General features: G+C 44.3%; 2 protein-coding genes across 2 annotated transcripts in view; both read right to left on the minus strand.

The window, feature by feature from the left end:
• The window catches only part of LOC110515071 (NLR family CARD domain-containing protein 3), a 193532-nt gene that overhangs the window by 177107 nt on the left and 541 nt on the right, over positions 1-15884 (minus strand). The gene's annotated exons all lie outside the window — the stretch shown is intronic.
• LOC118937849 (NLR family CARD domain-containing protein 3-like) overlaps positions 1-15884 on the minus strand; it is a 79111-nt gene that overhangs the window by 62589 nt on the left and 638 nt on the right. The window contains exons 2-3 of the mRNA XM_090197912.1: positions 5963-6061; positions 4680-4796 (exon numbers count right to left, since the gene is read on the minus strand). Coding sequence (XP_090054038.1) covers positions 4680-4796; positions 5963-6045 — 200 coding nt within the window. The 5' untranslated portion in view covers positions 6046-6061. The remainder of the gene's footprint in view (positions 1-4679; positions 4797-5962; positions 6062-15884) is intronic.

Consider the following 15884-nt stretch of genomic DNA (forward strand, 5'->3'; position numbering starts at 1 on the left):
GGTAGTTGAGGTAATAATGAGACTATAAGGAGTACCAGTACTGAGTCAATGTGCAGGGTACCAGGTAGTTGAGGTAATAATGAGGCTATAAGAAGTACCAGTACTGAGTCAATGTGCATTGTACCAGGTAGATGAGGTAATAATGAGACTATAAGGAGAACCAGTACTGAGTCAATGTGCAGGGTACCAGGTAGTTGAGGTAATAATGAGGCTATAAGGAGTACCAGTACTGAGTCAATGTGTAGGGTACCAGGTAGTTGAGGTAATAATGAGGCTATAAGGAGTACCAGTCAATGTGCAGGGGTACCAGGTAGTTGAGGTAATAATGAGACTATAAGAAGTACCAGTACTGAGTCAATGTGCAGGGTACCAGGTAGATGAGGTAATAATGAGACTATAAGGAGTACCAGTACTGAGTCAATGTGCAGGGTACCAGGTAGTTGAGGTAATAATGAGACTATAAGAAGTACCAGTACTGAGTCAATGTGCAGGGTACCAGGTAGTTGAGGTAATAACGAGGCTATAAGAAGTACCAGTACTGAGTCAATGTGCAGGGTACCAGGTAGATGAGGTAATAATGAGACTATAAGGAGTACCAGTACTGAGTCAATGTGCAGGGTACCAGGTAGTTGAGGTAATAATGAGACTATAAGGAGTACCAGTACTGAGTCAATGTGCAGGGTACCAGGTAGTTGAGGTAATAATGAGACTATAAGGAGTACCAGTACTGAGTCAATGTGCAGGGTACCAGGTAGTTGAGGTAATAATGAGACTATAAGGAGTACCAGTACTGAGTCAATGTGCAGGGTACCAGGTAGTTGAGGTAATAATGAGACCATAAGAAGTACCAGTACTGAGTCAATGTGCAGGGTACCAGGTAGTTGAGGTAATAATGAGACTATAAGAAGTACCAGTACTGAGTCAATGTGCAGGGTACCAGGTAGTTGAGGTAATAATGAGACTATAAGGAGTACCAGTACTGAGTCAATGTGCAGGGTACCAGGTAGTTGAGGTAATAATGAGACTATAAGGAGAACCAGTACTGAGTCAATGTGCAGGGGTACCAGGTAGTTGAGGTAATAATGAGACTATAAGGAGTACCAGTACTGAGTCAATGTGCAGGGTACCAGGTAGTTGAGGTAATAATGAGACTATAAGGAGTACCAGTACTGAGTCAATGTGCAGGGTACCAGGTAGTTGAGGTAATAATGATACTATAAGGAGTACCAGTACTGAGTCAATGTGCAGGGTACCAGGTAGTTGAGGTAATAATGAGGCTATAAGGAGTACCAGTACTGAGTCAATGTGCAGGGTACCAGGTAGTTGAGGTAATAATGAGACTATAAGGAGAACCAGTACTGAGTCAATGTGCAGGGTACCAGGTAGTTGAGGTAATAATGAGACTATAAGGAGAACCAGTACTGAGTCAATGTGCAGGGTACCAGGTAGTTGAGGTAATAATGAGACTATAAGGAGAACCAGTACTGAGTCAATGTGCAGGGTACCAGGTAGTTGAGGTAATAATGAGACTACAAGGAGAACCAGTACTGAGTCAATGTGCAGGGTACCAGGTAGTTGAGGTAATAATGAGACTATAAGGAGAACCAGTACTGAGTCAATGTGCAGGGTACCAGGTAGTTGAGGTAATAATGAGGCTATAAGGAGTACCAGTACTGAGTCAATGTGCAGGGTACCAGGTAGTTGAGGTAATAATGAGACTATAAGGAGTACCAGTACTGAGTCAATGTGCAGGGTACCAGGTAGTTGAGGTAATAATGAGACTATAAGGAGAACCAGTACTGAGTCAATGTGCAGGGTACCAGGTAGTTGTGGTAATAATGAGACTATAAGGAGAACCAGTACTGAGTCAATGTGCAGGGTACCAGGTAGTTGAGGTAATAATGAGACTATAAGGAGAACCAGTACTGAGTCAATGAAACTTAAGGACCTCGGCGTTACTCTGGACCCTGATCTCTCTTTTGATGAACATATCAGGACTGTTTCAAGGACAGCTTTTTTCCATCTACGTAACATTGCAAAAATCAGAAACTTTCTGTCCAAAAATGATGCAGAAAAATTAATCCATGCTTTTGTCACTTCTAGGTTAGACTACTGCAATGCTCTACTTTCCGGCTACCCGGATAAAGCACTAAATAAACTTCAGTTAGTGCTAAATACGGCTGCTAGAATCCTGACTAGAACCAAAAAATGTGATCATATTACTCCAGTGCTAGCCTCCCTACACTGGCTTCCTGTCAAAGCAAGTGCTGATTTCAAGGTTTTACTGCTAACCTACAAAGCATTACATGGGCTTGCTCCTACCTATCTCTCTGATTTGGTCCTGCCGTACATACCTACACGTACGCGACGGTCACAAGACGCAGGCCTCCAAATTGTCCCTAGAATTTCTAAGCAAACAGCTGGAGGCAGGGCTTTCTCCTATAGAGCTCCATTTTTATGGAACGGTCTGCCTACCCATGTCAGAGACGCAAACTCGGTCTCAACTTCTAAGTCTCTACTGAAGACTCATCTCTTCAGTGGGTCATATGATTGAGTGTAGTCTGGCCCAGGAGTGGGAGGGTGAAGGGAAAGGCTCTGGAGCAACGAACCGCCCTTGCTGTCTCTGCCTGGCCGGTTCCCTTCTTTCCACTGGGATTCTCTGCCTCAAACCCTATTACAGGGGCTGAGTAACTGGCTTACTGAGGCTCTCTCATGCCGTCCCTGGAGGGGGTGCGTCACCTGAGTGGGTTGAGTCACTGATGTGGTCATCCTGTCTGGGTTGGCGCCCCCCCCACCCCTTGGGTTGTGCCGTGGCGGAGGTCTTTGTGGGCTATACTCAGCCTTGTCTCAGGATGGTAAGTTGGTGGTTGAAGATATCCCTCTAGTGGTGTGGAGGCTGTGCTTTGGCAAAGTGGGTGGGGTTATATCCTTCCTGTTTGGCCCTGTCCGGGGGTGTCCTCGGATGGGACCACAGTGTCTCCTGACCCCTCCTGTCTCAGCCTCCAGTATTTATGCTGCAGTAGTTTATGTGTCGGGGGGCTAGGGTCAGTTTGTTATATCTGGAGTACTTCTCCTGTCCTATTCGGTGTCCTGTGTGAATCTAAGTGTGCATTCTCTAATTCTCTCCTCTCTTTCTCTCTCTCGGAGGACCTGAGCCCTAGGACCATGCCCCAGGACTACCTGACATGATGACTCCTTGCTGTCCCCAGTCCACCTGGCTGTGCTGCTGCTCCAGTTTCAACTGTTCTGCCTTATTATTATTCGACCATGCTGGTCATTTATGAACATTTGAACATCTTGGCCATGTTCTGTTATAATCTCCACCCGGCACAGCCAGAAGAGGACTGGCCATCCCACATATGCTCTCTCTAATTCTCTCTTTCTTTCTCTCTCTCGGAGGACCTGAGCCCTAGGACCATGCCCCAGGAATACCTGACATGATGACTCCTTGCTGTCCGCAGTCCACCTGACTGTGCTGCTGCTCCAGTTTCAACTGTTCTGCCTTATTACTATTCGACCATGCTGGTCATTTATGAACATTTGAACATCTTGACCATGTTCTGTTATAATCTCCACCCGGCACAGCTAGAAGAGGACTGGCCACCCCACATAGCCTGCTTCCTCTCTAGGTTTCTTCCTAGGTTTTGGCCTTTCTAGGGAGTTTTTCCTAGCCACCGTGCTTCTACACCTGCATTGCTTGCTGTTTGGGGTTTTAGGCTGGGTTTATGTACAGCACTTTGAGATATCAGCTGATGTACGAAGGGCTATATAAATACATTTTGATTGATTGATTGATTGAGTACCAGTACTGAGTGAATGTGCAGGGTACCAGGTAGTTGAGGTAATAATGAGACTATAAGGAGAACCAGTACTGAGTCAATGTGCAGGGTACCAGGTAGTTGTGGTAATAATGAGACTATAAGGAGTACCAGTACTGAGTCAATGTGCAGGGTACCAGGTAGTTGTGGTAATAATGAGACTATAAGGAGTACCAGTACTGAGTCAATGTGCAGGGTACAAGGTAGTGAGGTAATAATGAGACTATAAGGAGTACCAGTACTGAGTCAATGTGCAGGGTACCAGGTAGTTGAGGTAATAATGAGACTATAAGGAGTACCAGTACTGAGTCAATGTGCAGGGTACCAGGTAGTTGAGGTAATAATGAGACTATAAGGAGAACCAGTACTGAGTCAATGTGCAGGGTACCAGGTAGTTGAGGTAATAATGAGACTATAAGGAGAACCAGTACTGAGTCAATGTGCAGGGTACCAGGTATTTGAGGTAATAATGAGGCTATAAGGAGTACCAGTACTGACTCAATGTGCAGGGTACCAGGTAGTTTAGGTAATAATGAGACTATAATTGAGATAATATGTACATGTAGGTAGAGGTATAAGTGACTAGAAAATCAGGATTGAGATTACCACTCCTCATCCAGGGAGTGCACACACACACACGCACGCACACACACACACACACACATACACACACACACACACACACACACACACACACACAGGGAGGGAATGTTTAATATTGTTTTAGGACTATGAAAATTGACATAATGATGAGCCTATGGATTATGAAAACAACAACAGTAAATGGGAAAATGGGAGAGGAGAAATGACTAGAGACAGTGTTGTTTAACTCACTGACCATGACCCATGAGTTCTTCTTACCTTTGTTCAGTAGAAAAGTCTCCCTCTCTAAAGTTTATAGGTTGATCCATAGACTTGTCACTCTTCAGGGACACACAGCTGGGAACAGAGGAGGCTGGTCTCTCCTGCTTGATTGGTCTTCAACACAACAGAGACAAACATTACATCTCTCATCTACTCTGAGCTCAGATGGGGAAACATAAGAAGAGTTTCATTCCAAAACGCAGTGTCCACTTTCAGAAATGTTGGTAAATTATATTTGATTGTTTATAGAAATTATTAAATGACTTCAAGTCTTTATAAAGGCTTCTAAAGTGGGTAAATTTCACTTAAAAAAGACAGACTTGATTTGATGAAAAATGGATCAACAACAAAACAAAACAAAACAAAATCAAGAACAGTTACAGTATATAGAATGTAGTATATAGTATATAGTTACAGTATATAGAATGTAGTATATAGTATATAGTTACAGTATATAGAATGTAGTATATAGTATATAGTTACAGTATATAGAATGTAGTATATAGTATATAGTTACAGTATATAGAATGTAGTATATAGTATATAGTTACAGTATATAGAATGTAGTATATAGTTACAGTATATAGAATGTAGTATATAGTATATAGTTACAGTATATAGAATGTAGTATATAGTATATAGTTACAGTATATAGAATGTAGTATATAGTATATAGTTACAGTATATAGAATGTAGTATATAGTATATAGTTACAGTTATATAGAATGTAGTATATAGTATATAGTTACAGTATATAGAATGTAGTATATAGTATATAGTTACAGTTATATAGAATGTAGTATATAGTATATAGTTACAGTATATAGAATGTAGTATACAGTATATACTTACAGTATATAGAATGTAGTATATAGTATATAGTTACAGTATATAGAATGTAGTATATAGTATATAGTTACAGTTATATAGAATGTAGTATATAGTATATAGTTACAGTATATAGAATGTAGTATATAGTATATAGTTACAGTTATATAGAATGTAGTATATAGTATATAGTTACAGTTATATAGAATGTAATATATAGTATATAGTTACAGTATATAGAATGTAGTATACAGTATATACTTACAGTATATAGAATGTAGTATATAGTATATAGTTACAGTATATAGAATGTAGTATATAGTATATAGTTACAGTATATAGAATGTAGTATATAGTATATAGTTACAGTATATAGAATGTACACATAAGCAACATTATCTGATTTAAAAACGTTTTAGAATATACATTCTTAAACAAAATTGACATCTCACCTCTTAGTTTTGGTGTCATGTTCCCCAGAGAGACTCATTGTAGAGGCAGGGACCCCCTCCTCCCTCTCCCCAGAGAGACTCATTTTAGAGCACTGACCCCTAAACAGAGATCCAGCATGTTGGTTGTGGTTAACACAGTGACAACTAAACAGAGATCCAGCATGTTGGTTGTGGTTAACACAGTGACAACTAAACAGAGATCCAACATGTTGGTTGTGGTTAACACAGTGACAACTAAACAGAGATCCAACATGTTGGTTGTGGTTAACACAGTGACAACTAAACAGAGATCCAACATGTTAGTTGTGGTTAACACAGTGACAACTAAACAGAGATCCAGCATGTTGGTTGTGGTTAACACAGTGACAACTAAACAGAGATCCAACATGTTGGTTGTGGTTAACACAGTGACAACTAAACAGAGATCCAACATGTTGGTTGTGGTTAACACAGTGACAACTAAACAGAGATCCAACATGTTGGTTGTGGTTAACACAGTGACAACTAAGCAGAGATCCAACATGTTGGTTGTGGTTAACACAGTGACAACTAAGCAGAGATCCAACATGTTGGTTGTGGTTAACACAGTGACAACTAAACAGAGATCCAGCATGTTGGTTGTGGTTAACACAGTGACAACTAAACAGAGATCCAACATGTTGGTTGTGGTTAACACAGTGACAACTAAACAGAGATCCAACATGTTGGTTGTGGTTAACATAGTGACAACTAATTATTGAAGGTCAATTGTTCTCTTTTATTTATTATCTTTTAGAAATAAAACATTTACTAACAGACACATCCAAACAGTCAGGTGATTTAGTTAAACTACTTTTTCTAGCCCAATGACTACTCAAAACCCGCCCACAAGGCCTGAAAACTAACTAATGCCCCTGATAGGCCTACATCTTATTTTGGGGCAGCAGGTAGCCTGAAAACTAACTAATAGCCCCTGATAGGCCTACATCTTATTTTGGGGCGGCAGGTAGCCTGAAAACTAACTAATAGCCCCTGATAGGCCTACATCTTATTTTGGGGAGGCAGGTAGCCTGAAAACTAACTAATAGCCCCTGATAGGCCTACATCTTATTTTGGGACGGCAGGTAGCCTGAAAACTAACTAATAGCCCCTGATAGGCCTACATCTTATTTTGGGGCGGCAGGTAGCCTGAAAACTAACTAATAGCCCCTGATAGGCCTACATCTTATTTTGGGGCAGCAGGTAGCCTGAAAACTAACTAATACCCCCTGATAGGCCTACATCTTATTTTGGGGTGGCAGGTAGCCTGAAAACTAACTAATAGCCCCTGATAGGCCTACATCTTATTTTGGGACGGCAGGTAGCCTGAAAACTAACTAATAGCCCCTGATAGGCCTACATCTTATTTTGGGGCGGCAGGTAGCCTGAAAACTAACTAATAGCCCCTGATAGGTCTACATCTTATTTTGGGGCGGCAGGTAGCCTGAAAACTAACTAATAGCCCCTGATAGGCCTACATCTTATTTTGGGATGGCAGGTAGCCTGAAAACTAACTAATAGCCCCTGATAGGCCTACATCTTATTTTGGGGCGGCAGGTAGCCTGAAAACTAACTAATAGCCCCTGATAGGTCTACATCTTATTTTGGGGCGGCAGGTAGCCTGAAAACTAACTAATAGCCCCTGATAGGCCTACATCTTATTTTGGGGAGGCAGGTAGCCTGAAAACTAACTAATAACCCCTGATAGGCCTACATCTTATTTTGGGGAGGCAGGTAGCCTGAAAACTAACTAATAGCCCCTGATAGGCCTACATCTTATTTTGGGGAGGCAGGTAGCCTGAAAACTAACTAATAACCCCTGATAGGCCTACATCTTATTTTGGGGAGGCAGGTAGCCTGAAAACTAACTAATAGCCCCTTATAGGCCTACATCTTATTTTGGGGCAGCAGGTAGCCTGAAAACTAACTAATAGCCCCTGATAGGCCTACATCTTATTTTGGGGCAGCAGGTAGCCTGAAAACTAACTAATAGCCCCTGATAGGCCTACATCTTATTTTGGGGCTGCAGGTAGCCTAGTGGTGTAGGAGCGAACCATTAAGGAGAGCAAAAGCATTAAATATAAATAGGTCTAGTTGCCAGGCTGAAGTAGCAAGGACATGCACATTAAGAGAAGATGACACCCAGGCCACATGACACCCAGACTATGCTCTATGTTTGAAAGAGTACATCAGACCACACGTATATTTATGACAGCTGGACGTACTATGGTCAGCAGGATACAGGAAGAAAGATGGAAACAAGATAACTGATGACTAACAGGTGAAACAGAAGCATTATTTTTAGAACATGGAAGGAGTTCTACCATCATTATAACCAGAAGCAGACATGAGCATTAGTGGGCGTGAACTAGCTCTGAGATGTGAAGAAAATAATGGACAGGTCAAGGGAAGCTGTTTTCATATAGAGGGAGGGGACTCTATACGTTTTGCAAAGACAGAATCCTATAAAGGCAGGACTCTGTAATATGAGAATTTGGTCTCTTTCCATGGAGGGGCTCGGCCCTGTTATTTTTCATTTTACCTTTATTTAACTATGCAAGTCAGTTAAGAACAAATTCTTATTTTCAATGACGGCCTACCAGCCTAGAAACAGTGGGTTAACTGCCTGTTCAGAGGCAGAACGACAGATTTGTACCTTGTCAGCTCGGGGGTTTGAACTTGCAACTTTCCGGTTACTAGTCCAACGCTCTAACCACTAGGCTATTAATAAGTGTGTGACAGGATCCTTCCATGGAGGGGCTCGGCCCTGTCATGTTTGTGATAGGGTCCTTCCATGGAGGGGCCCTGTTATGTTAGTGATAAGGTCCTTCCATGGAGGGGCTCAGCCCTGTTATGTTTGTGATAAGGTCCTTTCATGGAGGGGCTTGGCCCTGTTATGTTAGTGATAGGATCCTTCCATGGAGGGGCCCTGTTATGTTAGTGATAGGGTCCTTCCATGGAGGGGCTCAGCCCTGTCATGTTAGTGATAGGGTCCTTCCATGGAGGGGCTCAGCCCTGTTATGTTTGTGATAGGGTCCTCCCATGGAGGGGCTCGGCCCTGTCATGTTTGTGATAGGGTCCTTCCATGGAGGGGCCCTGTTATGTTAGTGATAAGGTCCTTCCATGGAGGGGCTCAACCCTGTTATGTTAGTGATAAGGTCCTTCCATGGAGGCCCTGTTATGTTTGTGATAGGGTCCTTCCATGGAGGGGCTCGGCCCTGTTAAGTTAGTGATAGGGTCCTTCCATGGAGGGGCTCAGCCCTGTTATGTTAGTGATAAGGTCCTTCCATGGAGGGGCTCAGCCCTGTTATGTTAGTGATAAGGTCCTTCCATGGAGGGGCCCTGTTATGTTAGTGATAGGGTCCTTTCATGGAGAGGCTCAGCCCTGTTATGTTAGTGATAAGGTCCTTCCATGGAGGGGCTCAGCCCTGTTATGTTTGTGATAATGTCCTTCCATGGACGGGCTCAGCCCTGTTATGTTTGTGATAGGGTCCTTCCATGGAGGGGCTCAGCCCTGTTATGTTTGTGATAAGGTCCTTTCATGGAGGGGCTTGGCCCTGTTATGTTAGTGATAGGATCCTTCCATGGAGGGGCTCAGCCCTGTTATGTTTGTGATAAGGTCCTTCCATGGAGGGGCCCTGTTATGTTTGTGATAGGGTCCTTCCATGGAGGGGCTCGTCCCTGTTATGTTAGTGATAAGGTCCTTCCATGGAGGGGCTCAGCCCTGTTATGTTTGTGATAAGGTCCTTCCATGGAGGGGCTCGGCCCTGTTATGTTAGTGATAGGGTCCTTCCATGGAGGGGCTCGGCCCTGTTATGTTTGTGATAAGGTCCTTCCATGGAGGGGCTCGGCCCTGTTATGTTTGTGATAGGGTCCTTCCATGGAGGGGCTCAGCCCTGTTATGTTAGTGATAAGGTCCTTCCATGGAGGCCCTGTTATGTTAGTGATAAGGTCCTTCCATGGAGGGGCTCAGCCCTGTTATGTTTGTGATAAGGTCCTTCCATGGAGGGGCTCGGCCCTGTTATGTTAGTGATAGGGTCCTTCCATGGAGGGGCTCGGCCCTGTTATGTTTGTGATAGGGTCCTTCCATGGAGGGGCTCAGCCCTGTTATGTTTGTGATAAGGTCCTTCCATGGAGGGGCTCAGCCCTGTTATGTTTGTGATAAGGTCCTTCCATGGAGGGGCAATGTTATGTTTGTGATAGGGTCCTTCCATGTAGGGGCTCGGCCCTGTTATGTTAGTGATAAGGTCCTTCCATGGAGGGGCTCAGCCCTGTTATGTTAGTGATAAGGTCCTTCCATGGAGGCCCTGTTATGTTTGTGATAGGGTCCTTCCATGGAGGGGCTCAGCCCTGTTATGTTTGTGATAAGGTCCTTCCATGGAGGCCCTGTTATGTTTGTTATAAGGTCCTTCCATGGAGGGGCTCAGCCCTGTTATGTTAGTGATAAGGTCCTTCCATGGAGGGTCTCAGCCCTGTTATGTTAGTGATAAGGTCCTTCCATGGAGGGTCTCAGCCCTGTTATGTTAGTGATAAGGTCCTTCCATGGAGGGTCTCAGCCCTGTTATGTTAGTGATAAGGTCCTTCCATGGAGAGGCTCAGCCCTGTTATGTTAGTGATAAGGTCCTTCCATGGAGGGTCTCAGCCCTGTTATGTTAGTGATAAGGTCCTTCCATGGAGGGGCTCGGCCCTGTTATGTTAGTGATAAGGTCCTTCCCATGGAGGGGCTCAGCCCTGTTATGTTAGTGATAAGGTCCTTCCATGGAGGGGCTCAGCCCTGTTATTTTAGTGATAAGGTCCTTCCATGGAGGGGCTCAGCCCTGTTATGTTAGTGATAGAGTCCTTCCATGGAGGGGCTCGGCCCTGTTATGTTAGTGATAAGGTCCGTCCATGGAGGGGCTCAGCCCTGTTATGTTAGTGATAGGGTCCTTCCATGGAGGGGCTCAGCCCTGTTATGTTAGTGATAGGGTCCTTCCATGGAGGGGCTCAGCCCTGTTATGTTAGTGATAGGGTCCTTCCATGGAGGGGCTCAGCCCTGTTATGTTAGTGATAAGGTCCTTCCATGGAGAGGCTCAGCCCTGTTATGTTAGTGATAAGGTCCTTCCATGGAGGGTCTCAGCCCTGTTATGTTGGTGATAAGGTCCTTCCATGGAGAGGCTCAGCCCTGTTATGTTAGTGATAAGGTCCTTCCATGGAGGCCCTGTTATGTTAGTGATAAGGTCCTTCCATGGAGGGGCTCAGCCCTGTTATGTTTGTGATAAGGTCCTTCCATGGAGGGGCTCGGCCCTGTTATGTTAGTAATAGGGTCCTTCCATGGAGGGGCTCGGCCCTGTTATGTTTGTGATAGGGTCCTTCCATGGAGGGGCTCAGCCCTGTTATGTTTGTGATAAGGTCCTTCCATGGAGGGGCTCAGCCCTGTTATGTTTGTGATAAGGTCCTTCCATGGAGGGGCCCTGTTATGTTTGTGATAGGGTCCTTCCATGGAGGGGCTCGGCCCTGTTATGTTAGTGATAAGGTCCTTCCATGGAGGGGCTCAGCCCTGTTATGTTAGTGATAAGGTCCTTCCATGGAGGCCCTGTTATGTTTGTGATAAGGTCCTTCCATGGAGAGGCTCAGCCCTGTTATGTTAGTGATAAGGTCCTTCCATGGAGGGGCTCAGCCCTGTTATGTTAGTGATAAGGTCCTTCCATGGAGAGGCTCAGCCCTGTTATGTTAGTGATAAGGTCCTTCCATGGAGGGTCTCAGCCCTGTTATGTTAGTGATAAGGTCCTTCCATGGAGGGTCTCAGCCCTGTTATGTTAGTGATAAGGTCCTTCCATGGAGAGGCTCAGCCCTGTTATGTTGGTGATAAGGTCCTTCCATGGAGGGTCTCAGCCCTGTTATGTTAGTGATAAGGTCCTTCCATGGAGGCCCTGTTATGTTGGTGATAAGGTCCTTCCATGGAGGGTCTCAGCCCTGTTATGTTGGTGATAAGGTCCTTCCATGGAGGGTCTCAGCCCTGTTATGTTGGTGATAAGGTCCTTCCATGGAGGGGCTCGGCCCTGTTATGTTATTGATAAGGTCCTTCCATGGAGGGGCTCAGCCCTGTTATGTTAGTGATAAGGTCCTTCCATGGAGGGGCTCAGCCCTGTTATGTTAGTGATAAGGTCCTTCCATGGAGGGGCTCGGCCCTGTTATGTTAGTGATAAGGTCCTTCCATGGAGGGGCTCAACCCTGTTATGTTAGTGATAGGGTCCTTCCATGGAGGGGCTCGGCCCTGTTATGTTAGTGATAAGGTCCTTCCATGGAGGGGCTCAGCCCTGTTATGTTAGTGATAGGGTCCTTCCATGGAGGGGCTCAGCCCTGTTATGTTAGTGATAGGGTCCTTCCATGGAGGGGCTCAGCCCTGTTATGTTAGTGAAAGGGTCCTTCCATGGAGGGGCTCAGCCCTGTTATGTTAGTGATAAGGTCCTTCCATGGAGAGGCTCAGCCCTGTTATGTTAGTGATAAGGTCCTTCCATGGAGGGGCTCAGCCCTGTTATGTTAGTGATAAGGTCCTTCCATGGAGGCCCTGTTATGTTTGTGATAAGGTCCTTCCATGGAGAGGCTCAGCCCTGTTATGTTAGTGATAAGGTCCTTCCATGGAGGGGCTCAGCCCTGTTATGTTAGTGATAAGGTCCTTCCATGGAGAGGCTCAGCCCTGTTATGTTAGTGATAAGGTCCTTCCATGGAGGGTCTCAGCCCTGTTATGTTAGTGATAAGGTCCTTCCATGGAGGGTCTCAGCCCTGTTATGTTAGTGATAAGGTCCTTCCATGGAGAGGCTCAGCCCTGTTATGTTAGTGATAAGGTCCTTCCATGGAGGGTCTCAGCCCTGTTATGTTAGTGATAAGGTCCTTCCATGGAGGCCCTGTTATGTTGGTGATAAGGTCCTTCCATGGAGGGTCTCAGCCCTGTTATGTTGGTGATAAGGTCCTTCCATGGAGGGGCTCGGCCCTGTTATGTTATTGATAAGGTCCTTCCATGGAGGGGCTCAGCCCTGTTATGTTAGTGATAAGGTCCTTCCATGGAGGGGCTCAGCCCTGTTATGTTAGTGATAAGGTCCTTCCATGGAGGGGCTCGGCCCTGTTATGTTAGTGATAAGGTCCTTCCATGGAGGGGCTCAACCCTGTTATGTTAGTGATAGGGTCCTTCCATGGAGGGGCTCGGCCCTGTTATGTTAGTGATAAGGTCCTTCCATGGAGGGGCTCAGCCCTGTTATGTTAGTGATAGGGTCCTTCCATGGAGGGGCTCAGCCCTGTTATGTTAGTGATAGGGTCCTTCCATGGAGGGGCTCAGCCCTGTTATGTTAGTGAAAGGGTCCTTCCATGGAGGGGCTCAGCCCTGTTATGTTAGTGATAAGGTCCTTCCATGGAGAGGCTCAGCCCTGTTATGTTAGTGATAAGGTCCTTCCATCGAGGGTCTCAGCCCTGTTATGTTAGTGATAAGGTCCTTCCATGGAGAGGCTCAGCCCTGTTATGTTAGTGATAAGGTCCTTCCATGGAGGGGCTCAGCCCTGTTATGTTAGTGATAATGTCCTTCCATGGAGGGCCTGTTATGTTAGTGATAAGGTCCTTCCATGGAGAGGCTCAGCCCTGTTATGTTAGTGATAAGGTCCTTCCATGGAGGGGCTCAGCCCTGTTATGTTAGTGATAGGGTCCTTCCATGGAGGGGCTCAGCCCTGTTATGTTAGTGATAAGGTCCTTCCATGGAGGGGCTCAGCCCTGTTATGTTAGTGATAATGTCCTTCCATGGAGGGCCTGTTATGTTAGTGATAAGGTCCTTCCATGGAGAGGCTCAGCCCTGTTATGTTAGTGATAAGGTCCTTCCATGGAGGGTCTCAGCCCTGTTATGTTGGTGATAAGGTCCTTCCATGGAGGGGCTCAGCCCTGTTATGTTGGTGATAAGGTCCTTCCCTAGAGGGGCTCAGCCCTGTTATGTTGGTGATAAGGTCCTTCCATGGAGGGGCTCAGCCCTGTTATGTTAGTGATAGGGTCCTTCCATGGAGGCCCTGTTATGTTTGTGATAGGGTCCTTCCATGGAAAGGCTCAGTGTATATTGAATTCACAAGTTCTTGTAAGAGTGTTATATTTCTGAGACGATTCTCCACGACAGATGTTAGACTAGCAGGTGTCCACATACTTTTGGTCATGTAGTGTATGTAGCCTAATCTAAATCAGATAAAATCAAATGTTATTGGTCACAATGTCAGAGTGGCATAGACTAAGATACAGTAGAATAGTATAGAATACAGTATATACATATGAGATGAGTAATGCTTAGACTAAGATACAGTAGAATAGTATAGAATACAGTATATACATATGAGATGAGTAATGCCAGATATTTATAGCCCCGGCCAGATTCTTTTCACAACATTTCCAACAGAGACCATCAGGTTGGTCGGCATGATTAGTGATCATACTGTAGCTCAAACCTACTGTGACTGTTGAATGTCTGACGACGACCTAACTTTATAATAGTTTGTAGCCTACCTACCAGAATCTACCCGTCTTTCCTTCAAATCAACACATTTATCTGTCTTCTAATGCAGTGGTGTAAAGTACTTCAGTAAAATACTTTAAAGTACTACTTCAGTAGTTTTTGTGGGGAATCTGTCCTTTACTTTAATATTTATATTTTTAACAACTGTTACTTTTACTTCACTACATTCATAAATAAAATGATGTACTTTTTACTCCGAACATTTTCCCTGACAGACAAAAGTACTCCTTACATTTTGAATGCTCAGCAGGACAGGAAATGGACTCACTAAACACAAATGCTTTGTTTTTAAATTATGTCTGAGTGTTGGAGTGTGACCCTGGCTATCCGTATATTAAAATAACATGGAAATTGTGCAGTCTGGTTTGATTAATAAAAGGAATTTAAATTATTACTACTTTACTTTTACCTTTGATACTTAATTATATGTAAAACCAAATACTTGTAGACTTTTCCTGAAGTAGTATTTTACTGGGTGATTTTCACTTTTACTGAAGTCATTTTCTATGAAGGAATCTTTACTTTTACTCCAGTTTGAGAACTGAGTTCTGTTTCCACCACTGTTCTAACGTTCCATATGAGACACAGTTTCAACAGACATTCTGGAACTGAGTTCTGTTTCCACCGCTGTTCTAACGTTCCATATGAGTCACAGTTTCAACAGACATTCTGGAACTGAGTTCTGTTTCCACCACTGTTCTAACGTTCCATATGAGACAGTTTCAACAGACATTCTGGAACTGAGTTCTGTTTCCACCACTGTTCTAACGTTCCATATGAGACACAGTTTCAACAGACATTCTGGAACTGAGTTCTGTTTACACCACTGTTCTAACGTTCCATATGAGACACAGTTTCAACAGACATTCTGGAACTGAGTTCTGTTTCCACCACTGTTCTAACGTTCCATATGAGACACAGTTTCAACAGACATTCTGGAACTGAGTTCTGTTTCCACCACTGTTCAAACGTTCCATATGAGACACAGTTTCAACAGACATTCTGGAACTGAGTTCTGTTTCCACCACTGTTCTAACGTTCCATATGAGACACCGTTTCAACAGACATTCTGGAACTGAGTTCTGTTTCCACCACTGTTCTAACGTTCCATATGAGACACAGTTTCAACAGACATTCTGGAACTGCGTCGGCTACAAAGTTACTTTCAGTTTCATATGAGGAAATAAAGTAACGGTCACTGGGTGAATTCGTTTTGCATTGCCCGGCTCCCCGGGTGAGCAGAGTTTGCGCATTTTAGACCATTCCATTGGTCCTTAAAATAAATGTCCACCCACCTGTAGCACCGGGCCATGCAAAACAAACTTCCCACTGTCGCAGAGACACAGAGTTCTAATCCCAGACGCGTTTCTTCAAGACATCTCTCTT

Source organism: Oncorhynchus mykiss, chromosome 13 (assembly GCF_057628025.1).
Source record: "Oncorhynchus mykiss isolate SJ-2025 chromosome 13, ASM5762802v1, whole genome shotgun sequence".
NCBI lineage: Eukaryota > Metazoa > Chordata > Actinopteri > Salmoniformes > Salmonidae > Oncorhynchus > Oncorhynchus mykiss.